Source organism: Netta rufina (assembly GCF_964035555.1).
Source record: "Netta rufina genome assembly, chromosome: 23".
In the NCBI taxonomy this organism is placed as follows: domain Eukaryota; kingdom Metazoa; phylum Chordata; class Aves; order Anseriformes; family Anatidae; genus Netta; species Netta rufina.
Genome location: NC_140147.1, coordinates 7,374,186 through 7,401,536, shown reverse-complemented (window position 1 = coordinate 7,401,536; position 27,351 = coordinate 7,374,186). Strand labels below are relative to the sequence as shown.

At 40.7% G+C, this 27,351-nt stretch overlaps 1 protein-coding gene across 1 annotated transcript; it reads left to right on the top strand.

The window, feature by feature from the left end:
- The first annotated feature begins 4,760 nt into the window (after positions 1 to 4,760).
- On the top strand, positions 4,761 to 26,260 carry ZMPSTE24 (zinc metallopeptidase STE24). Its single transcript, XM_084300483.1, has 10 exons — positions 4,761 to 4,910; positions 6,596 to 6,742; positions 9,535 to 9,621; positions 10,306 to 10,422; positions 14,321 to 14,473; positions 17,313 to 17,454; positions 19,391 to 19,551; positions 20,788 to 20,892; positions 23,845 to 23,988; positions 24,328 to 26,260. The coding sequence occupies exons 1-10, from the start codon at positions 4,794 to 4,796 to the stop codon at positions 24,550 to 24,552; spliced, it is 1,398 nt and encodes a 465-aa protein (XP_084156609.1). The 5' UTR covers positions 4,761 to 4,793; the 3' UTR covers positions 24,553 to 26,260.
- Positions 26,261 to 27,351: the final 1,091 nt, after the last annotated feature.

The window sequence follows — 27,351 nt, the reverse complement described above, 5'->3', positions numbered from 1 at the left end:
AAATACTAGATTAGTCAGTATTAAGTTTCATAATTCACTTATCCAAGTGAAAGGAATCCTTTCAAACAAGTACTGATAAGGTTTTGCCTGTATTATTGTGTGCAGCCTGCGTAACTTGTACTGAATAAAAATAACCTAAAAAACTTGTGTACAGACTGCAGTTCCTAAGGGATGAAAAGTCTGTGAATGATGGTTAAGAACGCTTAAATTGGGTAGCAAATGTATGCTGGAGAGGAGCGCCCCTTCTGTCCTCCCCTCACATAGTATGAGAAGCTGTGTGAGCTTACAGAGAGCATTGGCACAGAGCAAATCTGCAGGAACTCTGTGCTGGAAATCAGAGAAAGAAAAAAAAAGAAGTTACAAATTCTTAGAGCAGTCCTAGAAGGCCTTTTCTTTAGAAGTACCAAGAGAAAGAGACCTCTGTGATCTTGTTAAAGGACTGAATGGAGATGACTGGCTTCAGTATCAAAAATTGCGCCTCTGTAATAGCATAGGAATTTCCTTCAAGCTCTGTGCTAAAGTGTGATGGAGCAGCTCTCACCTGACATGGCATCATTCCTTTGTTATCTATATGTCTGGTCTATGATTCAGGGAAGAGCTGTCACAGCATTGTTCCTCTGTTATTTACAGAGTGTGGTGGAGCCTGATACTGCATCACACCCCCAGTTATCTATGTACTACATGCATGGGACGATCTGGCCTCCCTGACCATATCTAGAGTTCCTGTGATGTGACTAGCCAACAAAGGCACAATTACATGCTAAGGAGGGGTTGCACAACCTGAATCGTAGCCAAAATGGAAAAAGACCTGAATCATGGAAAAATGCTGACTAAAAAAAAGTTAATTGTCTAACAATCCTAACAAGGGGGAAATCCTTCAGTGCACAACTAACTTGAGAACCCTCTGATACCACGCGGTAAATCTAATCTGAACCTTGCCATTCTCAAAGCTTTGTCAAGTTGCTGTTCTAACTACATTTGCTATAGCACATCAAAAACTGGAGCTGTTAGGTATGACATAAATCCAACCTTGTAATCTACCCCCAGAGTGGCAATACATTTCAATCACTACTAAATCTGAGTTTGCCTGAGTAATCTTGCAACATAAAGTAATATTAACAAGCTGTGTGAAAGTCAGGAGTTTTACTCCTTTGCATTTCAGGTCATTAAGAAACTCCTTGTTTATACACGCAATCCTTCTAAGTTCTTACCTTTAGTGGAGGTCAGGGAGGGCAAGAGGGAAAACAAAAAAAAGAAGCAATATCTCATTTGGGAAAGTTAATTCAGCTCCAGCGTGTAAGTTCATCATGTGGAATGCTAGGAAGAATGGTAACAGGATGTTAACAGATGTAAACAGGAACAGACAAGGATTTTTGAGTAGCTAGCTGCAGTAGGAACCACCCAAAACTATCAAACAGCAAAGACTAGTGCTCAGCTTCTTGTCCACCAACACCCTTGGCTCCTCCTCAGGGCTGCTCAGAATCCATTCTCTGCCCAGCCTGTATTCGTGCTTGGGATTGTCCCAGCCTAGATGCAGAACCTTGTACTTGGCCTTGTTGCATCTCATGAGGTTTGCACAGGCATGCCTCTTAAGCATATCAAGGCCCCTCAGGGTAGCATCCCTTCCTTCCACACAACACAGCTTGGTGTCATCAGTAAACTTTCTGAGGGTGCCCTCAATCCCACTGTCCATGTCACCAACAAAGATGTTAAATAGTACTAGTCCAAGTACTTAACCATGAGGAACACCACTCGTCACCAGTCTCCACCTGGACACGGAGCTGTTGACCACAACTCTGAGTGTGATGGTCCAGCCAATCTCTTACCCACCAAGTAGTCCATCCATCAAATTCATGTCTCTCTAATTCGGAGACAAGCATGTTATGTGGGACAGCATCACATGCTTTGCAAAAGCACAAATAGGGTTTTGTATCAATTTCAGCATATGAGCTGTGCTTGAACGCGTATAATAGCCAGAAAAACCTGAATGGGGTAAGGGATTCCAGACCTGTAACTGTACGAGGAGCAAAATGAGGCAGTTAAGAAAATATACAGCTACTGTACACCTCTAGGCTGTGAAAAGCACAAATGGCTGCATGGCAGTGCTGGCAGAAACTGCCGCAGGAGTTCTTAGGAGCACAGCAGGATAAGCACTGCTAAACACTTTGCGCAGTAGCATGAGTTTTCTATGGAGCCTTGTGCACCCCTTCCTTCAGAATTGAGGGTGTTGAGTTGTTTCTTTCCAGAAATGCACAATGCTCCAGTCACTGAACTCACATCTCTAGGAAGGCAATGGCCCTGGTTTTGCTCAGCCTGTGTCCTTTGAGTTATAAGGGTTGTTCCAGGTCACCTGCTAAATCTTTGGGGCTGTGAGGAGAACCTGTTTATTTAACCTGATTAATGACTGTGCCCTGATACCAGGCCCAGAAGAAGAGCAGTTCCACCAACAGGTGTTTATTTTCCTTGATGCAAGGAAAGTGAATGTTTGTTTAACATTTTGTTCTTGGCTTTGGAGCAGATGCAAAAGGGATTAAGGGCTTTTAGGGCAACATTTTTGTTTTGGAATTCACTTGCCAGACCCGTGAGTACAGGCTGCACATGGTCACGCAATCACTTAGGTTACAACGAACTTCTTGAGATCATCTAGTCCACCTCATCCACCCTAACTTCTGCTCAAGCAGGGCCAGAGCCAGGACTTTGTCCAGTGGCGTTTTGAGTATCTCCAAGGATGGAGAATTCACAAATCTCTCTGTGCAACTCAACCCAGTGTTTTACCTCCTTCATAGTAAAACATATTTCTTTGTGTTTAGATGGGATTTCATGTATTTCACTTTGCACCTTCTCACTGGGCACCACCGGGAAGAGTTTGGCTCCCTTGTCTTCACTCCCTCCCATCAGATTTTTATGCATATTGATGAGATTCCCCCTGAGCTTTCTCTTCACAAGGTTGAACGTTCCCAGCAATCCCAACCTTTCCTTGTAGGAGAGATGCTCCAATCCCTTCGTCACCTTCATGGCCTTTCACTGGAGTAACTTCAGTAGCTCCATACCTTTCTTGTGCAGGTGAGCCCAGAACTTAACACAGGTCTCCAGGTGTGGCCTCGCCAGTACTGAGAGGAAGGATGACCTCCTTCCACCTGCTGGCAACAGACATCCCTTTAGATATAACTCCTTCACACTATGGATTGGGAACCCTCCTGTGTACGTGTACTAACAACTCCCCAGACATTTATGGGCTGACACCAAATTTTACTGCATTTTCTAAATTATCCTCAGTCCAAACCTTTTCATTGCCTTGGCCAACTCTTCAGCCAAATGTGCTGCTCCTACGGCTAGGGGCTGTTGTAGTCCTCCTGCCCAACCAGGAGCGACTCTGTGCCCTGTAGAACTGGTACCCAATACAGCTCCTCAGCACAAACTACAAGATCACTCTAAAGGTGATCTCACAGTGACTTAGCTCCATGTCAGGCAATGTGAATCCTCCTCACCAAACCTAGGTGGTCCCAAGTTAGAGCAGTTTGGGAAGCTAAGCCTTGACTTGCTCTGCCTTATGCATAGTGCCAGTCTGTGCTTTTGCATTTGGCAAAAACGTAAGAAAAGACATTTGATGGGGAAGGGATGACAGCTACCTCCCCCATGGAGAAACTGCAAGTGTTTACCTTTGATATCTGCTATGTGAGGTTCCTATGGACACTGTATGCTGCTACAGAGTGGTTGGGAAAGTTCAGATGTGTACTGACCTAGCTCCTCAGATTCACCTGAGGAGTGCATTGTTTGCCCTTGCCCAGCCAATTCTCCTCCATTGCTATCACATCACTCCTCTATGTCTTCCAGAGGTAGATTGGGTTAGTGCTCCACAAACTGGACCTGTTGGTGATCCTGTTGTGATTCAGAATCTATAACTGGTGGAGGTGCACAAAATTAGTGTCATCCTCCATCTTGGTCAAGCTGTGCCCTCATAGCTGGAGTCAGGTGGACAGAACTTTTTCTTGCCTGTACTCTTGCCTGTACACTGTGCAGGTAGGTCCTGGCCTGCTGTTCTGTATCTGTCTGTGTCACTGATTACATTTGGCTGAATCAGGCTGGAAGCTGGGCACCAGAATGGCTGCATAGATTAGACAGGTATTGTGCATGCTCTGGTACTACATCAATATCCTTTCCCCCTACCCTTGCAGCCCTGCCCAGCCTCCAGAATAAGTATTTGGATTTCTTTTGATCACACCTAAATTTGGGTTTTTGAGTGGGTGTCGAGTCTTGTTCTGGAGTGTGGGGAAACTTCAGCTTGCTCTGTTCTACAGCTCAATCCCTACATCTTTGCACCTGAGCACTGACAACAACTTTTATGCAGGGTAAGAAGTCCAGCACCAACATGCTGGTGCCGCTGACTCCCAATACCACCAGCAGTTCTTAAGAGCTTTTCTCTGCCCAGCTTTCTCAAAGCATCAAGAGCCGTAAAGCCCACCAGGCTGCCGCGGCGTCTCCTTGCCCGACCCCAAGAGCTGACGCGCCCTGTGGCGCACTCCCAAGCGCGTTCTGGCCAAGAAAGGCACACCGTCTGTACCGGCCGCGGGCCAGCCGCCCCCGCCGCAACCGCCGCGGCCCCTTAACGCCCCCCGCTGCTCTCTGAAGGAACGATCCCAGTGCACACCGCGCGGCCCCTCGGGCCCCCCCCGCCACGTTGCTTCGCGCGTCGGCCCGGCCCGGCCGCAGCTCCGCCGGGCGCCAGGTGGCGCCGCAGTGCGGGCGGCGGTGGCGGAAGGAGGAGGGAGGAAGCGCGAGGTCGGTGCGGAGCCATGGCGCTCCGCGGCGAGCTGTGGGCAGATCTGCCCGCAGAGAAGCGCATCTTCTGTTCCGTGCTGCTCTTCTCCTGGGCCGTCTACCTCTGGGAGGCCTTCCTGGCGCACCGGCAGGTCGGCGGGTGCTCCGGTGGCGGCAGGCTTCACCTGGGTAGAGGCTTGGCCGCAGCTCGGCCTGGCTTGGCCTCAGCCGCGGGGGCAGCGGGCGGGAGGGCGAGCGGAGCAGCTCTGCCGGGGGCCGGGGGTCGGGGCCGGGGCTGACGTCCGCCTGGGGAAAGCTCGGCCCTGTCTCGGCCGAGGTAGCGGGGCAAGGGCGCGGCGCTGCTGCCCGTGGCCTGCCGGGCAGAGCTCGTTCTCCGCGTGCAGTCACCGGTGAGGGGTGGAAGGGGTTCGTCGTGTCCGTCTGTGCGGCCCGCGTGGTAGGTTCCAGAGACAGGCGGCAATGTTAACGGCACTGGACGGAGAGCGCGGACCAGCCTCACGTGCTGCCGCTGTCTGCTCGTTCTTGCCTTTGCTCTGGAGCCTGGCCGGTCCTTTGCAAATGAACTGTGCTTGCTCGAATGATCGAAGGCACTGTGTCCTGCTTGTTCCAGAAATGTGATGGGACGCTCACTATCACATTGCTGTGTTATGTGAATTCATAGAAAGACTTAACAAGTGCAGGAGCATTGGAGTAGGGCTGGCTAGCAGCCAAACACCCACTCAGCTGCTCATGCCTCCTCCCAGGGCAGGGGCAAGAACAGGAAAAGCAAAATTAGAAAACTGAGGTCAGAGTACACACAGTTTAATAAGTGAAGAAAAAAAAAAAAAGAGCAACAAGTCCTGCAAATGCCATTGCTCACCACCTCCCACAAGTAGGCTGATGTTCAGCCAGTCTTCAAGCAACAGTTACCTTGGATTTCAAGCCCTTCCCAACGTCTTCTTCCTCCATCAATTTTTATTGCTGAGCATGATGTTATATGGTATGGAATATCCATTCGTCCTTTCTGACTTCTCTTCCAGTTTCTTGCCCACTCTGGCATCCATGCTGCAGGGTGGTGGGTAGAGAGATAGTGATGCTGTGCAAATACAAAGTACAGCACTGTAAGAGTGTGTTTTTCTTCTACTGTGGAGAAAGTTGACTCTATCTTGGCCAGACCCATCAGCGAGGGAGAATGTTGCTGGGAGGGGAGGAAGCAATGCTGCTTACACTTGTGAGCCGTTAGATTCAGCTGAGCTGTCAGTAACACTGCAGTCCAATACTTTAGTCAAAGGAATAGTGCACTTTGAAGTGACAGAGGGTAGGAGCTTTTCCTCTAAAAAAGGAATAAAAACATTCAAACAAGATAAGACAGTGAATAATGACTTTCAGACTTCTGAAATTTGCAAGTTGCTTTTTCTTCTATAGCTCCTCATTTATGCAGCCAAACTATAGGTGTGGTTTCTGGTTTCATGGAGGATCTGGTATTTAGTTTGAAACTCTGCTTAGTAGTAATCATGGCACAGTAAGTCTTATACTGTGGAAAAGCTACTTTGTATGATCTTTATGTAGTAAGTATTTATGTTATAAAGAAATAAGTAAGAAAGCAACTCAGCTTCTGATTGTAAGAATTACGCTTTTCTTTTTAATTTAGAACTTATAGAAAATGAGAATTTAGGAATATTTGTTGTCTTTTGCGGGGCAGGGTTAATAGCATTTTTTGTTGTTGTGGTCATTTTTTTCCCTATCTGTGGTGGCTGATGGGTACTTGCTGTGTGTAACTTTTCTCTCCTTTAAAAAAAAAAGATGCAGTTTTTAAGTTTCTTTTTCAATTTTTCAGAGACGAGTGTATAGAACAACAACACATGTACCACGGGAACTAGGACAGATCATGGATTCAGAAACATTTGAAAAATCTCGTCTGTATCAGCTGGACAAAAGTACTTTCAGCTTTTGGTCAGGCCTGTATTCGGAGGTTGAGGGCACTGTAAGTACCTGAGCTACTCTAGCATTCATACGATACTTTTCATGCAGTTAAAACTGTGAACTACTTTGATTTTTAGCGATCCTATGCAGCAGCACTGTTGGCACAGTGGCATCTCCCGTTAAACTGAAATTTGGAAGACTTAAGATTCTGTGTTTCTTGTTTGTGGCGTATTGGTTTTATAAAAAGAAGAAATTATTTAGACAGCACGTAATTTCTCTATGCAGTGCTGAGTACTGCACAAATACAGCATCAAATACAGCATACATTGTTATGTATTAGTGTCATGTCTGGCCTATTATGCTTTCCAAATAATTAAGGAGTATTAGAATTATTTTCAGCTGTTACAAATACAGATATTTTTCTGTGTTTGAAGGGAAAGGGAGGCAGCTACTTTCATTTTAAAATAAATTTTAAGTAGTACGTAGAAAAAAAATGAGAAGAGGAAGAGTACCAGTAGATTCTTCTTGACTATACAGATGTTACGCTTGGCAAGTAATGTTCAAAAATATGAAAAAATAGAGCTGAGAGTTAAAACAAAGTGTCTATATATATGATATGCAAACAATTGTAGAAGAAACTTTTTCTGACTTAACAGCTGAAATATATTGGTCGTTAGTAGCATGACTGGGTCAGAAATGAATCTTGAATTTCCTGGCATTGGCAAGAATATAATTACTATGTATTATCTACCACAGTAGTGAACTTAAGGATAAAAAGGTCAATTTATGAAAGATAATGAAAATAGCACTGTAAAACCATATAAATCATGTAACAAGAGTAAGAGGACTGGGAGCACTGGTGGACAAAAATGAGACATGAGCCAGCAGCGCAGAAAGCCAATCAAATTCCGGGCTGCATCAAAAGAAGCATGGCCAGCAGGTTGAGGGCTTGTGTCCTATCACTTGTCACCTAAGAAAAGAGACTGAGACACACCTCACTGCAGCTTCCTTTCAGGTAGTTGTACAGAGCGTTGAGGTCTTCCCTGAACCTCCTTTTCTCCAGACTAAACAACTGCAGTGCCCTTAGCTGCTCCTCATGTGTCTTGTTTTCGAGTCCCTTCACCAGCATTTTTGCTCTTCTCTGCACACACTCGAGCAACTTAGTGTTCTTCATATAGGGACAGGCCCAAAACTAAACACAGTACTCGAGGTGCGGCCTGAGTACAGGGTGACAGTCACTTCTGTAGTCCTGCTGGTCACACTGTTTCTGATGCAGGCCAGGATGCCATTGGCCTTCTTGGCCACCTGGGCACACTGCTGGCTCGTGTTCAGCTGGCTGTTGATCAACAGCCCCTGGTCTTTTTCTGCTGGGCAAGTTTCCAGCCACATTTCCCCAAGCCTGTACTGCTGCATGGGGTTGTTATCATCCAAATGCAGCACCTGACATTTAGTGTTCTTGAAGGCCATACAGCTGCCCATTGGCCCAGTCTATGCAGATCCCTCTGCAGAGTCTTCCTACCCTTGAGCAGAACAACATTCCCACTCAGCTTGGTGTCATCTGCAGATTTACTTAGGGTGCACTTGATCCCGTTATTGAGGTTGTTTATGTTAAAAAAAAAAAAAAAAAAGTTAAAACTTTTAAAAACACTGTTTTTTGGTATCTATTGCAGTTCTCTGCTTTTTATGTTGCAGTAAGACCAATGAACAAAAATCAAGGAACAAAAAACAGAAGATGGGAGGTAAAGCTCCCAGTTAATCAATCGAGCACTGTCCTAAATAGAGCAGGTCTCAGTAAGCTGAGATACAATCCCTATATTCTACTAGTATCTTCATTTTATTTCATCTTCTGAATAAGAAGTTAATGTTCCCGGTGGGGTTTGGTGGGTTGTGGTCTTGGCAGTCTGAATCCCAGAGCCTGAGTTTGGGATCAGAGTGTGCTGTCCCAGGAGGGTTGGTAATGGACCTGCAAGCTATTTGCTGTCTTTATTCTGAATGCCTTTCTGTCAGTAGGTGTATTTTAATGTTGGTAGGCAACTAGGCACCACACAGGCCAGCTCACTCCTCACCCCCCTCCACCTCCCATCTAGCAGGGAGGAAGGAAATCAAAAGGGCAAGCATTAGAAAATTCATGGGTTGAGATAAGGACATTTTATTAAGAAAGAAAGAAATGAAGAAAAAAAAACACCACATCCGAAGGAAAACAAAACAAAACACAAGGAATACATAATGCAATTGCTCACTAACAGCCATCTAATGCCTTTCCAGTCCCCAAATAATGTTAGCCCCATCCCCCAGCCAAATCCCCCATTTTGTTGTTCAGTATTTTCACTAGAAATCCAAAAACATAGCATCATATCAGCTACTATGACAAAAGTTAACTCTCTAACATCCAAACCAGCACAGTAAGGAATTCATGCAAGGTTGTTCCAGAACAGTCAAGTTGCTGAATCTTGGCATGCCCTTCATAAAGAGGGCATTTTTGTGTATTATACAACTGTAGGGCAAATGAATTTTAAGATCTTCTGAAAAACATATTTGGTCTGAGACAATATAGCAGCAAAATCTGTAGTTAATAGGCTTGTATATATATTAATATTTCACCGGCAAAACAAAAAAAAAACAACTGATCTCTACTTCAGTATAGTAAAAATGAACCATTGCAATCTGTTCCAGGCATTGTTTATGCAGTGTTATGCGTGTGTGTATTTGGGAGGGAGGGTGTCAAAAACTTAATCATAAAACAGTTCTGATTCATCCTTAAAAGCTGTTTATTTTGCTAACATTTTAGATGGATGGGATGATGTCCTGCTTCATATTGCCTCTGTGGTGTTTTTTGTTTTTTTTTCCCCAAAGATGATTCTGATCTGTGGTGGAATTCCTTTTCTCTGGGATCTCTCTGGTCAGATTTCCAGTCGCGCTGGGTTTGGACCAGAATATGAGGTAAGCAATCTTTAAGTGCTAGAGAAAATGTGTGGTCCCTAGAAGAAAGATGTCATTCAGTCATTAGGGGTTCTTTTTTACTCTTCTCCAAAAATTTGGCAGAAGGTGCAAAATATAGCTTGTTAGATTTAAAAGCTATTGCTTTTCAGACAGTCAGCCTCTGTTTTGTTCAAAAGTCAATGGTATATTGGAGGAGAACAAGGAGTTTTTCTAACCAGGTTTAATGAGTAGTTGTGACCTCTGTAATCTCCAGCTGCTTCGTAAGACATACAAGATGAGAAGCTATTCTAGATGTGTCCTGAAGTCAAGAAATACTGAACAATACTTAGTGATAAACTAACACTGTAGTGATAAAATGAACATAGGTGAACATACACTCTCTATATGTACTATGTGCTAAGGACAGGAAGAACTGTTTTTACAATTCAGCTTTATCTACTGCTTAATACAATTTCAAAGTTTTCAAGCATCAAACAAATCCTTTATGAAAATAGTGTGCTTTGGTTTAATGGAGGGTATTCCTATAATCAGTAATCTGATAATTGCAAATGTGATTTCTGTAAATTTATCTAGCTTTAACTTCTAACCAGTTTCAGTTAAACCACTGGTGTAAAATCCATTCTGACAGCAAGAATGTTAGTGTCAGTACAGGTTGGTAAATACTAGGTCTCTCTTTGTTTTTAGATTATTCAGTCACTGGTATTCCTGCTGCTTGCAACACTCTTCAGTGCATTGACCGGTCTCCCCTGGAGTTTATATAACACATTTGTCATAGAAGAAAAACATGGCTTCAATCAACAGGTATCATAGACAACGTGTATGCTGACTTAATGCCTTTGTTAGGTTTGGTAGGTTAGATGGACTGGCATGTCCACATCTGTGCCAAAGATTGTTATTTTTAGGAACATTTTTACATGCTCTACATAAAAATAAGAGCAATGACAGTTCATGACTGTTGCAGATGTCCTGTGCCACATCCATAATGTCTTTGAGTGAGGCTGTGCCCCTCAGCAGCTTTCTAGCAAAAAGTTTCTGTTATAGCAGTGGAACTAAGAACATTTCATACCTCAGCTGTTCATTCTTGGATGGATCATTCTTTGCTCTTCATATGCTCTTCCTGAGAAGCCTGGGTTGCTGCTCAGTAGGGGTACTTCTGAACACTGTACAGGTGAAACAAAAATAAGAAATTATTTTCCTCTTCATCTCACTCATTGATTTATTGATTTAGCCTTTATTAAATTAGAAATTTTGACTCTTTGCACTTCTGTTACTCACTTTCAGCACTGGCTTTCTTGACTTTCTCATCAACTTAGTTTAACCTGTTTCAGTATCAGTATCCCATGGGAACAGCCTTTCTTAATGGGAGAGAAACTTCAGTGTGGATGCATAGTACTAGAGTACTGTGTTCAGCTGTGGGATCCCCAAAACAAGAGGGACGTGGACCTATTAGAACCAGTCCAGAGGAGGGCCACAAAGATGATCAAAGAGACCATTACTGTGAAGACAGGCTGAGAGAGCTGGGGTTGTTCAGTCTGGAGGAGAGAAGACTCTGGGGAGACCTTACAGTAGCCTTTCATTACATAATAGGAGCCTACAGGAAAGCTGGGGAGGGACTCTGCTAGGGAGTGTAGTGATAGGGCAACGGTTTAAACTAAAAAGGGGTAGATTTAGATTAGATATTCAGAAGAAATTCTTTACTCAGAGAATGGTGAGGCACTGGAACAGGTTGCCCAGAGAGGCTGTGGCTGCCCCATCCCTGGAGGTGTTCAAGGCCAGGTTGGATGAGGCCCTGGGCAACCTGATCTGGTGGGTGGCATCCCTGCCCATGGCAGGGGTGTTGGAATCTTTGAGGTTCCTTCCAACCGAAGCCATTCCATGATTCTATTATAGGCAAAAATGTTTCCCTTTCACCAGCCTTGGTATGTGTCAGCACCTCATGAGGACATACTGCTAACTAGGACTGCCTAGGGAAGTTTTTTATTTTCCTTGGTTGCCAACAGGTCTTGCTACTTTTTATCCGGATTAGATGTATAGGTGGGGAAATTGTGGAAGAGCTGCATGCAGAGGTAAGCATACAGGTAGGCTAACTTCCTGCCCCTGTAAAGGGAGGAAGGAATGTTCCCATGTTTGCAGAACATGAGTCAATCATTTTTTTCTTCAGGCAAATACTTAACTAGAATATTTATTTAATACATTTATTTTCTCTCTGCCACTCTGTTCTTTAATCCTTAGAAACTGTAAATGCTGACTGTCCTAATTTTTGCAGTATGTTTGTATCCAGGTCTAGCCCTAGACATCTTTTTGACATTCAGAATCCTTGAATCCAAAGACATCTTTGATTGTCTCTCATGTTAATCCTCTGTAGTTGCATCAGACCTACTCTTTGTTTATTTCTCCTACTATAGTGGGGAGTAAGTTCCATCTTGGTGACAGAACTGGAAGTTCTTTGTGTCGAGGACATAAAAGTCCTAAGACTCAGTACTGGAGCTTGTAAAGCACTAGAGTTAGAGCAAACTGACAACGCAGCTGATGGGTGGAGAGCTTGACTTGAATATGTATAAACACTTTAAGATGCAGTGAGCTCAGAGCACTGATCAAGCCTTTCTTCTGTGCAGAAGTTGAGTGTCAAAAGCTAAACTTAGCAGCTCAGGTTTCTCCAAAACTGTCTTGAGACAGCTTGCAGAAGCCATGTAGTTTCTATGTATCCTTTAATGAGAGTGAGAATGATTGAGCTGTCTGCCTAATGTCTTTGTTTCTCCATAACGGTTCTCATGCCAAGAACTGAAGGCTGAGTCCAGCTCCAGTCCAATTTGAGACTCCAGTAATGTTAAATCTCTACATTTCATTTTAGACTAATGGGTTAGGCCCTTCCGTGAATGAGCTAAATTCACAACTGATTCCTGGAATTTATTGAAATGATTTTCAAAGGATTTTCAGGCAGACTCTTTTTTCCGTGGTAGTGACTTTCTGAAAATAATGATTTTTCTTGAGGTCACATATGCCTTAGAAAGCTGAGAAGTGGGGTAAAGACACAAGACACCATGCAATTTTATAGCTCTGTTCCTCCTAGATCATGGCACTGGCATTAAAAAAGAATTAAAATGAAAACTTGAGCTTAATTGTATTTTCAGATGGTGGTCCTAATGTCTTCATCCAGTAATATCTAATGTTTCGTCAAGTCCAGTGGAACCACTGCTAGCAGCACGATTCTGTTAAGAGTTCTTCCTTGTGACTGTTTAAGTGACTGTTTCTTCAGCCATTTACTAAGCTCAAAAAATGAAAAAGCTATACAACAGGCCTCTTTCCAGCTGAGCTGAGGAAAAAAATACATGGGAGTGCATGGATGTATGTACACTGTTTTTTCTCTCTCATGGCTTGTGCCAGTTCAAGAGTCTCAGTCAAACAGAAACAACTTTTCTTTTGTCCAGGACAAAGCTTACACAGATCTTTCATGCTTTTCCTTACAGTTTTCCTGTGGTGCTTTTCAGGAAAGAAGCACTGCTTAGTGTGACCAAGGCACACGTGCTTTTCTAATTACAGAATGGTTTTGCTGAACAGGTTCATGTTTACAGGCAAAAAACAGTATTGTCTGGAATGCTCCATTTGTGTGGACACATTTCTGTACAATTGTATTACTGCTGAAACTGATAATTGCTTAGCAAGAGTATATCATCAAAGTGCTCACTGTGTGACCACAGTGAATATGTGTACATAAACCCACAAATTTATATTATTCTCTGTCTGATTTGTGTTTATTACAGTCACGGAAGTCAGAGGCATCTATACAAACTCTTTCCCTAATCGTTATTTTTTTATTTAAACCTGTTTTACCAGTATGCTTTTTTCTTTCCAGACAAGAGTTCCATATGTTTTAACACAGTATGGGCTTTTTAACACAACCTTGTCAGAAGGGATCTTTACATAATAAACCCCTCACTTCTGTGCCTTGCAGATAGCTGTAAGTACTGAAGTAACAATTCCTGAAAGAGCTAGTTGGGTGTCTAATCATGTTGCAAAATCACTAGATCAGTTTGATTCAAGTACGGGTCTTTGAAACATCCATTAAACATCCATCCTAATAAAGTTATGCTAATTTTAGAAGCTGAGACAGCTACAGGAATAGAAACTACATATCAGTGGAAGCTAACTTGGAGTGAAATGACCAGTTTAAACCTAAAAGTCTTCAGTAGGACTTTTGTCCACTTTTCAGTTAAGACAATCAGCTTGGTAGCTGCTGAAGGTTGAGATTAATTGAGGCAACTGTTCAAAAACAAAATATTTTACAATAGTTTTGTTTCTTTCAGTTTACTACTTCTATAAAATCCCATGATACCTGGAATATTCGTTGCTAAAGGAATTAAGGGACAGATAAGCTTACATTTTTCTTTCTTCCTTTAGTTAAAGATATACATGCAATAAAGTAAGGGTTTGGGTCAGATCTTACTAATGAAGCATGCATCCACATGGGCCTCAAGTCTGGGTGGGTGTACAGACCCACAGCTATCTGGAGTGGAGCTGAAAAGGGTCTTCAGCCTTTTCTTACTGACTCTACTTTCCTTAGCGTGCACTGTTATTGCTACTTCATTATTTTGTGATTTGTCTTACTTTGTTTGTGCTTCCAGTGAAGGAATCAGTTCATTAACAAATATCACCTGTTAATATTTGTATTGTAAATATCACTGATATCCTTTCTTTACAGACACTGGGATTTTTTTTCAAGGATGCCATCAAGAAATTTATCGTGACTCAGTGTATTCTGTTGCCAGTGACATCCCTTCTGCTTTATATTATTAAAATAGGGGGTGACTACTTCTTCATCTATGCCTGGCTCTTCACATTAGTTGTTTCCTTGGTGAGTAAAAGAGTACGTGTGGGTTGCTTCCAAATGCTAGATACTTGCATGGCTCAGTATGCTGAGCTAAGTCTAGACACTCACAAGTCTAAACCTCGGGAGTTTTAGTGTCTGTAATGTTTAACACTTCATGGTATTCTCTGTGGACCTGTTCAGAAATAATAACTTGTATTAACTAACCACATTAGTTTGATATCTTATATTTTATCTATTACACTGGAGTGTTTTAATCAGTTGAAAAATAAACATTCAAAAAAACATGGAATGCTGGAATTAAAATGCTGTATGGTGATAGGCTTTCCTTTTTCTTAACTATAGAAAGGAAACCAAGACAACTAAAATTGGTTTGACAAGACTAGGCAAAAAATGTGCTTTGGGCACATTTATAAAGTTTCATGTATTTCCATTAGGTGTCTCTTCTAGTTAACCAAACACCAATTCTCAGTTGCATTGCTTTGTATTGAGACAAGTATTGATTTTTCCCTTTCTGGTTCAGCTCATGTAGCTTATTTTATATACTGAATTGGTAACTGACATTTTTAGGTCTTTTTTTAGAAGGATATTTTTGTATATATTGTAAGGATGTGATGTTTTTTATTTTTTATATACTTAGTGCTCTACTGTCATTTTTGTCTCGATATACTACCCATTGCTCACCCAAAGAAGAAATTAGAGAACTAGTGTTGTACATATTCATTTATTTTTAAATTAAAATACCGTAACACCTTAAGAACTGTAAGAATTACTAGATTACATTCATGTAATAAAGTGTGTCACGTTAGCCTAACAATAAAATTGTTTCAATCCCAGATTCTTGCGTCAGGTTCAGAATTTCTGATTGATCTGGGTTGTATCTTCAAGAAGTCTTTTAGGAAAACCTGGCAAGGAAATCATGATTGTTATTTTTCTTAAGCTTCTTTTTTTGTGATTTATATTAGGTAGTTATGTGTCTTTTGTTTTGTTTTTTCTTCATCTCACCACTGCTTTTAGATACAGCTTCTATATCTTTCTTGGACTTCTTTCAATTTGTCAGCTTCTGTTCTGGCCAGCCACGTGTATTGACTGGCCACATTTAGTGTAGCTAAAAATCCACAAAATTTTTAGCTACAAAAAATAGCTAGTGAATGCTTTAAGTTTTTAGGTTTAACAGCGTTAAAGACTTGCTTTTTCATAGATGGATTAAGCTGAAATTTTGAAAGAACTGGTAATTTCAGGACTGGAAGAAGGTAATCCCTGGAAAATGTATAGATACTTTAGAAACTGTGAAAACAGAGCCACCCTATCTTTTACTCAGCAAATGCTAGAAAATATGTGTCTTGTCAGAGAACTACAGATATCTGTACTGAAAAAAAAGGTAGCAAGACGGAGTGGCTCACTTTCTTTTTTTTTTTTCCCCTTTCTGGGACTAATTGCATGCCCCAGCAATTGGTGCTTTGCAGGTGTCTTGCTTTCACTGTGGCTTTACAGGGTGTTGATCATGGTTTCCCACCTTAGTGGGATTTTGAACAGTCTTTGACATACAAAATAAGTGTAGCAGCTGTTAAGAGTTACTCTTTAGAGTTCACTTTAGGGAGAAAAGTTCCAGTTGTAATCATGTTCCATAACATCGTAATTATGGTCAGTTGCATCCTTCTTCCAGTGTATAATCCCTGCTGATACCAAGGGATTACACAAAGATCAGAGATGAAAATTTATGATTAGTACACCCACATTTTAAATGGCCTGAGACACTTGTATGGACAGAAATAGTTGATTTCACTTCTATAAAATACGTTCCAACAATTTCTGCAAATCATCTGCAGTTTTAAACTCTTATTTTAACAGTTACAGTAACAAAAATAGGTTTTGTTTTTTAAGTGTTGTCTTATTCAAGCAGATAAGCGTGTCCATATAAGTCAGTTTCCTTAATTTCAGATATATTCTTACTTTTCAGTAGTGTGGATTCTTTTCAAAAGTCAACATATATGTTTTCAATGTGAAGAAAAAAACTGTTTATTTCTGTTTCCTTCTCATGCCTTGTTTCTTTTTACTAACCAAAATTAAAACTTATTCCCAGTTCAGTCCTTTTTCTTTTAAATAAATAAATAAATAGTTTTGTGTAGGTCAAGAGTGTGAAGGAAGGAAGTTCAGCTTTTCTTTCCATCAGAATGTTATTCCACTCCTGGCTTTCTCATTTGGGCTGCTTCTGGTGCAATTTTGAAGAGGTGCAAGTGCATCATAGTGAGGTTTGGGGATATGGCTGTTAATCACTTTGTAACACAGACATCAGTCTGTTCCTTAGCCCTGTGCACAACTGGAAAAAGGGGAAGAAAACAGGACAAGAAATCTCTCGCCTGTTCTAGACTATGGCTGTGCAAGTTAACAGGAGTTTGAAGAAGCAGAACTACCTCTTGGTTTGGTGGGCTCTGCTGCTCATTAGGAGACACTTGAGAACTTTCCAGTGTTGGTGAAGTAGGTGAAAGTGACAGCCTGTCGTTGATAAGATCACTGCTGCCAGCTATCGTAGTGGCTTTTTTTTCTGTGGTTTGAGGAACTCTCAGAGCAAAAGCACTGTTTTTAGTAATTTTGCTCAGGATTGTTTGGAGACCAACCTGCCCCCACCTCCATCTTGCTGTTGAATTGCTGATTGTCAACAGTCTAAGTCATTTTCTTTATAGATGGGATGACCCATGCAAAGCCTTGCTTTGCTATAGATCACAGTTTATACAGGATTCAGTTTATGAAGGTGTGTTTTTCTGAACTGTGCTCTCCCTGTCCCCTTTAAGCCATGCCTCATAGTTAGTACTAAACACATTTGTATGTTCTTTTTTTTTTTTTTAATATCCATATGTGTTTGCAGGTGCTTGTTACAATCTATGCAGACTACATTGCACCTTTATTTGATAAATTCATTCCACTTCCTGAGGGAGAGCTCAAGCAACAAATTGAAACAATGGCAAAGAGCATTGACTTCCCATTGACTAAGGTGTATGTTGTTGAAGGTGAGATTTTTTTGAATAAAGAGTCTGTAACTTTAAATTTGTGGATTTTTAGCTCTGATTTTGAATGTTATAGCAGGGGAGTTGTTTATGTTCAACAGCTATTGTGTTACTTGCCAAAGTCTGTGCTCTATTCCTTTTTTCTTTCTTTTTTTTTTTTTTTTTGACTTTGGGTGAGAAAAATGAAGCTTGAATATACAGCATTAACTGAGGATGTCCTTAACAGCCATTGCCATGACATGCGCTGTGACGTAGCGCAGTCAGAAACGGAAGCAGCTATTAAGTTTCCAATTCTAGAACTTAAGGCAGAAGGATTTTTTTTTTTTTTAACTTTTCTAGTCTTTTTTCAGTATTAATTGCGTTACAATGTCCTTAGTGAAGTACTTGAAAAAGCTATGAATGTTAAAAACACCTATTCCTCTTTAGAGTGTTCACGTGGACAGCTGATTATGGTGTGATTGAATAAACCCAGCCCTTCTACTTGAGATTGTCACTTTTTCACTTTGGAGTAGTAAATTGTGCATCCTCTTTTCTTAGCTTGTGGAATATAACATGGAGCATGCCAGCTACCTTGTCGTTTCCTCTCCAATTCTATCTTCATGGAGAATTTTACTCTTTAATGTTTCCACTGCTACTCATTTTGCTCCCTTTTGTATGTGATTTCAGGGACTTTCGCCAATTTAGTTTCTGTTTTGCCTCACCTGTGAGGATAGAACATGTTTCTAATGCCTTGGTGAAAGCAACTTGAAATGGAATAAAGAGCTGAAATGGTAGAATTTTACTGCAGTGGTAGAATTTTGCTTTAAAAGAGAGAAGATAATGAAGGTTTTTTTCTAGACTGGAGGTTGTGGCTTTTAAAACTTTGGGATGGCTAAATACAGCCACTACTCTACTTCGGTGCAGCCAGAAAAATCTACTGTTGATATACTTGGGACCCAAGAAATTTAAACTTTTAAACTTTATGGTGAAAGCCCTGTGAGCGAATTCTTAGTACACTGGCACCTCTGTGGTGTATCACTGCATTAGCTTCTTCAGCATGCCTGCATTTAGTGGCAATGATTTGCAGTGGAGAGAGGCTGCCAAATCCATATTTTCTTTTCCTGGCATCCTTCAGGCTGTTGAGCCAACAACGAACCCTGCTGACGTGGGGGGACTGATGCGTGAACATCTTTTTGCCAGTGTTCTGCTGCACTCTGCCTTGTCTCTTCCCACTCCAGAACTAACTTCTTAGTAACATGCAACAAAACCCTTACATTTCATGGTTTGTTCCGTAACAGGCAGATGATAAGGTTCATTCCCTATAAATGCTTTGGTAAAGGTTGAAGCTTCTTACAATAGACAGAGGGGATAACACTACCTAGTGGCTGGTCATCAGATTTTCTTGCTGAGAAGGGACTGGATGCTGAGGCTTCATACTCTGACCAGCCTCTTCCTCTGTTGGTCTATCTTGGTTTGGTGCTGAAATTACTATCACCACAACATGAGTTGGCTTGCAATGGAACAATGGATATTTTGTGCTCTGAGGAGTTGGTGTGGCTTATGCATGTACTGTGAGAGTCCACCTTCAGCTTGAAGTGCTTTATCTTTTGTTGGAAAAAACAGACAGATTTCACCTCTTCTCTCACAGAGACCTTGTTCAGTTCTTGCATTGCAACAGCTCCTGTCTATAGGCAAAATTAGGTAAATCTAACAGTTACTTTGATCTGGACAGTTTTGTTTTTGTTTTTTTAAATGAATTCAACAGTTTATTCTGCGGAAAGGCTGAAGTATATCAATAGTAGAAAGAATCCATGAGTCCACCATTCAGGTGACCTAGATGAAAGTAACTGCAAAAATTTGCCTATTTCAAATATAATAATTTTAAGGGCCTTGCATAGTTAAGCTGCAGTACACAGACTTATTCAGATCAAGGTCTCTAATGTAAATTTTTACTTAACAGGTTCTAAGCGTTCTTCTCATAGCAATGCTTACTTCTATGGATTCTTCAAGAATAAGCGGATAGTGCTGTTTGACACTCTCCTAGAAGATTATTCTGCACTGAACAAAGAGCCAGCAGAAGGAGAAGAGGGTGAGAATGAAGAGACAAAGTCTAAAACAAAAGTGAGTTTCTCTGTTCTATTCTATTCTGGCTTTATTTTTCACTGTTATTTACATTAACTTCTTGGTGGGATTGTCCCTTGTGTTTTCTGAATGTATTTTAAAGGTCCTAAATGAAATGCTAAAACCCAAACCAAATAATTCCATCACCAAAGCTCAAGGATATTGAGCTGCCGTTAAATGGAATATCTGGGGTTGTTAGTGAGTGGGTGCAGAAAACATCAAAGAAACCTCAGAAGTCCATGGGAGCTTTAGCTTTTTGTTTTCTTGCATGTAACAAATGTGTATTCCCTGTGACTGATCAAATGAGGAGCCTGTTCAGGTTTTTAGATTATGTTCCTTCTCTTGGGACTGCCACACCTAAGCTTCCCTTTGAATTGAATGCTTTTGACTATCAGTACATCATTTATGTGCCTTTTGTTGCAGGCAAGAATTTTGGTGCAAGGTGCGCATGTGTGTACATACACAGATTACATGTGCACCCTTCCCCACCCTGGTCAAGAACAGGATGATAGCCTTTCATTGTCCTTTGTATTATTGTGCAACTGCACATCTTCTGTACAGCTTTTGTGGTTTCAGGAGAGTTTTGGGGATGGATAGAATTGGCAGGATATTTCCAAAGAACCTGAAAGAGTAATTCTGAGAAGAATGAATTGCCTTACTCAGCCTAGGTGTAGGTCTATGTATTGATTTTTAAGAGGAGGTGATTCTGAGCTCACCTGCCCATCTTTCCTGATGATATTTTTAAAGCATATCATAGCATTTGTTGCAGATGATGGGAGTGTTGTCATTCAGTAATACCTTGGGAGGAAGGCTACATTCTGAGTATTGAAGGAAGTAGAGGGAGGACTTCACTCTGCTTTTGATTCTGCTTTAAGAGGTTGTGGCTCTGAATGTCAGCTTTCATTGTAATGCCTTTTCCTGAGTAAATAAACAATTAGATCAAGGGATGGCACGGGAGAGTTTGGAGGCAAGTTTTCTAGTGTTGTTCAGGTCTGTGTGGGAATGTCTGTATGCATAGAAATAAGATATCACCATCTCTTGGTAGAAGATTGTTGAACTTGCAAGTTTATTTTTTGTAAATATCTTCTCGAAGAAATCTCAATAAGAAGTTGGATGTGTGTATCTGCCAGTAGAAGGGACGAGCCTGCCCTTGGGAAACTTCCTGACGTAGGAAGACAAATTAATAAATAAGAAATTGATTCAGTTGTGTTCAGTTCAACTTCCTTATTCCCTCAGAGTAAGAAGCAAGGATGTAAAAATGAAGAAGTTCTGGCTGTCCTTGGTCATGAATTGGGTCACTGGAAACTAGGTCACACTGTCAAAAACATTATCATCAGTCAGGTAAGTTATGATATTGTTGGTTTTCATAGAGCATTCTGTAATTGTTTCCAATTGCTTGCTTCCAGATTTGTAAGTGTACAGTGAGCATGCAGTAGCCCTTCTGTCCCCACTTTGCCCCATCTGGCTAGTAGGGAGCATGAGCCATGAGTCTGAGAATAGGTATTTTCCTCCCTTCTTGGAGGGGTACGAAGGAATGTGATTGTGGATTATGAAATCTGACCCAGAGAGTATTTCTGAACTTATTTATATTGTTTTCTTCTACCTTTTGCATTAGTTGTTGGTAAATATGTTATTGTGCCTATATTATAATAGGTATATACATGTATGTAATATATATTATATATAATTTTATTTATTATATGTTACTGTGTGTAACCCCATTTGCAAGAATCCTTTGGGCCTGCCGCATCAGCCAATTGTTCACCCATCTTATTGTGCTTTTATCTAACTGTATTCTGGTCATTTTGTCCAGGAGGATACTGTGAGAGACAGTAGCAAAAGCTTTACTGAAATGCAGACAGATTGTATCAGCTGGCTTCCTTTGGTCATCTAAATGGGTGATCTTTTTGTAGAAGAAAATTACGTTTGTTAAATATGACCTTTCCTTTCTGAACCCATGTTTGCTCTGACCAATGACTGCATTGTCCTTTAGGTGTTTTTCAGTAACTCCAGAATAATCTCCATAATTTTACCAGGCACTTAAGTGAGACTTACAGGCCTGTAATTGCCAGGTTCTTCTTTCTTGCCCTTCTTGAAAATTGGGATCACAGTTGCCAGCCTCCAGTTAACTGGGACCGCTCCAGATTCTCAAGATCGTTGAAAAATAATAGAGAGAGATCCCGTGATGACATCAACCAGCTCTCTGGCTACTCTAGGATGAATCCCATCAATCCACATAATCGATACCTATCCAGGTGGAGCAGCAAATCCCACACAAGTTTGAGGTTGACTGGGAGTTTATCATTCCAGTGGTCACAGTCCTCCAACTTGGGGTCCCACAGCCCGTCACTGATGTTGAAAACAGAGGCAAAAATGCATTAAACATCTCTGCTTTATTTATGTGTCCCTGTTTGTTAGGTGACTGTCCCCATCAAGGACATGTTTGCTCTGGTCCTCCTTTTCCTGTTAACATACTTTAAAAAGCCTTTTTTATTGTTCTCCACACTGCTGGCCAGCTGCAACTCTAATTGAGCCTTGGCCGCATTAATTCTCTCCCTGTAAATGTAAGCAGCATCGCTTTAGTCCTCACATGTCACCTGACCTTGCTTCCAGCAACCATACAATTTCTTCTTCCACCTAAGCTCTTGAAGAAAATCACTGCTCAGCCAGTCTGGCCTTCTGCCCCTCCTTGCTTGCCCCTCCAGCATTTTGTATTTGCCTGTTCTGTGCTCTTAGGAGGTGGTACTTAAAAAAAAAAAAAAAAAAAAAAAAAGGCACTGTTGGACTCCATTGTCTTTAAAAGCAGTTTCTCAGGGGACTTCACTAACAAGTTTCCTGAGCAGTCTGAAGCGTGCTCTCACCGAGTCCAGTGTTGAAATTTTGGTGGTAGTTTTTCTCCTATCACCAAAAATTTTAAACTCGACTACTTCTTGGTCATTATGGCCAAGGCAGCCACCTATCACCATTTTACCCACCAGAGCCTCCCTGTTTACAGGCCTCCATCTAGGAGGGCTCCTTTCCTAGTCAGCTTTCTTAGTACCCGTACCAAGAAGTTCCTGTAAAGTCTGCCATATACTATGTAGATTTGTCTTGTTCTAGTTATCATGCATGCTTTTTTCCTCAAATTCCAGACTTTTTTGTCTCTTAGCTTATGACGGTGTGTTCAGAAATGCTTCTCTTTTTTTTTTTTTTTTTTTTTTTTTTTTTTTGTGCTAAGGCTATTCACTTTTTTTTCATTCTGGAACATCTCAAACTTTTAACTTAAGAAAATCTTTCTGATTCCATAGTACTTTTTCTTACCCATGCCACTGAACACGTCAGTAATGTCCTTTCTGCTTTGATTAACACAATTATATTCCAACTTCTGATGCTGATATTGATCCCTACTAATTAAAAAGCAACTGATATGTTTTTGCCATTCTGGTAACTCATGTAACTTTTGTCTTCGGATCTACTTTTTAGATACTATTATTTCACAGTAATAGGTAAACTTCCAGAAATTTTCAGAAATTCTTCTTCAACGTTTTTTGTACTTCTTGTATTAACTGTTTTCTGTCACAAATGTCCCTCTTCTTTCTGTTCTGTCTGTTGAAAAACAAGCATTATTCTGCCACATTTCACATTACTCCAAAAAGATTAAACAGCCACTTGAATGGATTGAAAAGGTACTAATAAAATTCTCTATAAAACATAATAAAGCATGGTAGTGCCCCTTGCCTCTGAAAGGCCAGCCAAGCAATGTGCAAATATGGTTAGATAGAAGCATGGGTTGTTTCCAGGAACAGAAATGTGACACAGCAAACGGTCGGTAATGCTTTGAAGAAGGGTTTTGGACACACATTGTTTGTTTTTAAATGTTTTGGAACCTATGCTTAATTCCAAGGAAATGGGTTGTCTCTTCTATTCCCCCCTTGTGTATCTTGTCTTGCCTTTTCATTTCCCTTTGCTACTTAAAACTTGTTTTTAGCACACTGACAGAAAATAATTAGAAAATCAGAGAAGGTTTTAGGTTGGAAGGAACCTCTGGAGGCCTTCTGGACCTTGAGCAGGTTGTCCAGGACCAGAAGAAATTATGTTTTTTTATTGCATGCACATACTGGAAACTGGTAAAGGTTAGCTGTTTGTTCTTCTTCATATATGAATTCTAAAGTAATCTATTTGGATTTCTTGTTTGCTTTTTTTTTTTTTTTTAACCCCTGGGGAGTTTCTATGCAAATCTGTGACATTTTAGGCCATATGTTTGACTTGGATGAAAAACCCATCTTAATCAAAAGTGTTGTTTCCTTTCTCTAGATGAACTCCTTCCTGTGTTTCTTCTTGTTTGCTGTGTTAATTGGTCGAAAAGAGCTCTTTGCTGCATTTGGTTTCTATGAGACTCAGCCTACCCTGATAGGCTTGATGATTATTTTCCAGTTCATTTTTTCACCTTACAATGAGGTAAATTGTTCAATTTGTCTTTGAGACATGGGTGCTGAAGTATCATTCTATTTAAACTATGATTTTATTTTGACTTTATTATTATTTTGGAGAAGAGATTGAAGTTTCTATGGGCTCTATCTGTTATCTACATTTAATAAGTAGAATTTGCGCTCTGTGTCAGAAGACTCCCTGTTTCAGATGTGGCCTGTATAAATCTTAATGAGATCATTCCTCAGTCACAGTAATGTGTGTGGGATGAGGAAAGGAAGATACTGTAGTGGGCATTTACTAATATTGTAAATAAAATGTGGATGGTTGAATTTTTAGATAATTATTAATATACTTCTCTCTTCACAGATTCTCTCTTTCTGCTTGACTGTATTAAGTCGACGATTTGAGTTTCAAGCAGATGCATTTGCCAAGGAACTTGGGAAGGCTAAAGACCTATATTCTGCTTTGATCAAACTAAACAAAGATAATTTAGGATTCCCTGTTTCTGACTGGATCTTCTCAATGTGGCATTATTCCCATCCACCCCTTTTAGAAAGACTTCAAGCCTTGAAAGATACAAAGCAAGAGTGACAGGAATCACTGTTAGTTCAAAGACAGTGTTTCCATCTCAGAGGCAAAGTTCAGAGCTGCTTTTTAAATTCTTTTTAAAAATGGATCGCTCCATCTGAGTGTGATATTAACAGCGCAACAAATCTGAGAATTCTGAAACAGGTATTTAATTATAAATTACTTTTTTAAACAAAAAAACTGTGGTACTTAATTTAGAAAAACATACTGGGTGAAGACCAAGACACCTTTCCCTCAAAACACTGGCTTTTATCTCCATATCATAGTATAGACTTGTAAGAGAAGACAAAATAATACTTCAAAGCACCTGTTTCTTCAGTTGAACATTGGTTTTGATCCTTTTCTCATTCTCAGTGTTCTGTGAACCTTCCCTTCCCATTCTCAGCCTTTATTCACAATGAAGAAATACTGAGTGACTTGGTTTCTTACATCATAACTGTATTAGCCTGTCACTGTTGGTGTTTAAAAAAAAAAAAAGTTTAATGCAAGTACAGGCCTTTCTGCTGGATTCCAGTTCATGTCTGTTGTAATTGAAAATGCTACTTAATAAAGCCTCCTTTTTCAGAAATGTGGGAATAAGGAAATGTACCATGGCTTCATTGAAAATGACTATTAGTCTGTATTCTGCAGCATTATAGTGATATTTTTCTCTTCTGCTCCACTGTGCTTCTGGGGATGTGGAAGAATGTTATGGAGAATCCAGACAGGACCCATGGAAGGACTCAGGAAAAAAGCTGCTAATTTATAGAATCATAGAATGACTTGGGTTGGAAGGGACCTTAAAGATCATCTAGTTCCAACCCCCCTCCCCTGCCATGGGCATAATTCTTTGTTCTCCCGTTTGCTTGTGAGCATAATAGTTAACAGCTTTTCCATACTTCAGTTTTTCCGTTTCTGTCAACCTTGGCCTCATTTTATTGTGTATATAGAAGTGGTCAGATCTGTGAACAGTGTGTCAGAATTTAACTTCCATTCTGAGGGCAGAGAGAGATCTGGAGGCTTTGTCCCCCACTCTGGGGAGGGTTTTTCCATTAATATGGATCCAACTGAAACAGTGTTAGAATACTTAGAAAATTTTCCTCCCCGTTTTGATACAAATAATACAAGATTTAGTTTATTCATGTAGATTAGAGAAAGGCAAATGGATAACCAGGGAAATCGCTTCTGCATCTGTTATCTCAGATGAGAGGAGCAATTAAATTTACTTTTGTTGAATAAAGATAGCAGTTAAATGTAGGATTGTATGTGTCATACAAATGTTTTGGACCATACTGAATGCAAATACTTCATATAAAAATCAGATTTTATACCTGTGGTAAGTTAAAAAGTTCTCTTTGAACAGAGATGAGCAGAACAAGTCAAAGCAAATTCTATCCTTTCAGGTGTCTGAGTGTTCTCAGAGACTTCACCGTTAATTAAATTAATTTTTGTGATCATAATGAAAAATGCCTTATAAGATAGGCATGATGATGTCTCAGGTGCAGCAAGATACCAGATGTTGCTGGAAACCATATGTATGCCTTATTCTATTTGTGTTTATACCCTAAAGCATGAGCATGTGAAGTTAAACTATAGATATGGACTTCAAAGACAGTTTTTAATTATATGGGGAGCCTATAGTTTGTCATGGTAATTGCATTGAATAAATGGCCTTGAAAATAAAAGAGCTAACTTGAATTTGTCAGTTCAGAAGAGTAAATAAACATGTTTCAAGTTGCAGAGATGTTTGTTGGTGTAAGCCTATGGAAAATATATGTATGTTACATGTGCTCTGAGAAAAGCATTCATGTCACCCTCTAGGTAAAACATACTCAAAACTGATTTTTGTGGTTATTTCAGAAAATTGGCAAAACACAAACCAAAATGGGACAATGAAGAAAATGCCAGTTACTGTGGAAGCATCTCAGACATGAAATATTTAGGCTATTAGGTGAAGATAGTACTGTTACAGAAATTTCCTGGTGCTTCCTTTTCTTCACTGTCACTGTTTGGAGGTTATCTCAGCACTGGCATCTTGTTTGTCAGTGTGTCCTGTAACCTTCTGCCTGTCCATGTACAGGCAGAATGGCAGATAACTGGAATGCATTACCTGCATGTTGCTGACCTGCAGCCTCTAGCTGTTTATTACGTTCTGGAGAATAGTCTAAATCACACTTGAGTCTTTCTATGCAGCACCTGCTGCTGCCTTCCCAGGTGTCCAGATCCTCCTACAGTGTCTATGCAGCCATGCAAGCAGTCATTCAAGAACAGCTTGATGACAGAGTTTGGCTACTAGAATCAGCCACACATCTATGTCCTTTTTAATTAATGACCAGTTTTGAGAAACAAGGGAAGAATATAAGCAACGTTTGGGGTTTTGTTTTCTGTTATCTTTAAGCTAATAATGCTCAAATACCTTGAGGTAAGGGAATGCAGAGCAAAACATCTTTGTCAGTACATACTACACAGGCAGCCGTAGGGCTTGTGGGCACTGATCAGTGGTGTCCTGCCCAACAGCTGATAGCTCCAGCTTTCCCTTCTCTGCCTCACCAGCTTTTTCAGGCTGAGAGAAGATATAAAAGGGAAAATGAAAAATCTAACCCAAACCTCACAAAGAGACTAAAGAATGACTAAAATTGGGATGCTTTATGGAAGAGAGAGATTTGCTGCCTGCCTGGGGCCCGTATTTGTGATTGAAGAGGCTACTGAGTTTGGTGGGTCCTAAAGACTATAACCCCCTCCTACTTTTTCAAGTTGAATCAAATGAAGCTGTAACAAGGAAACTTGAAATATCAAAAAGGAAAAATCCATGTCCCTTGGAAA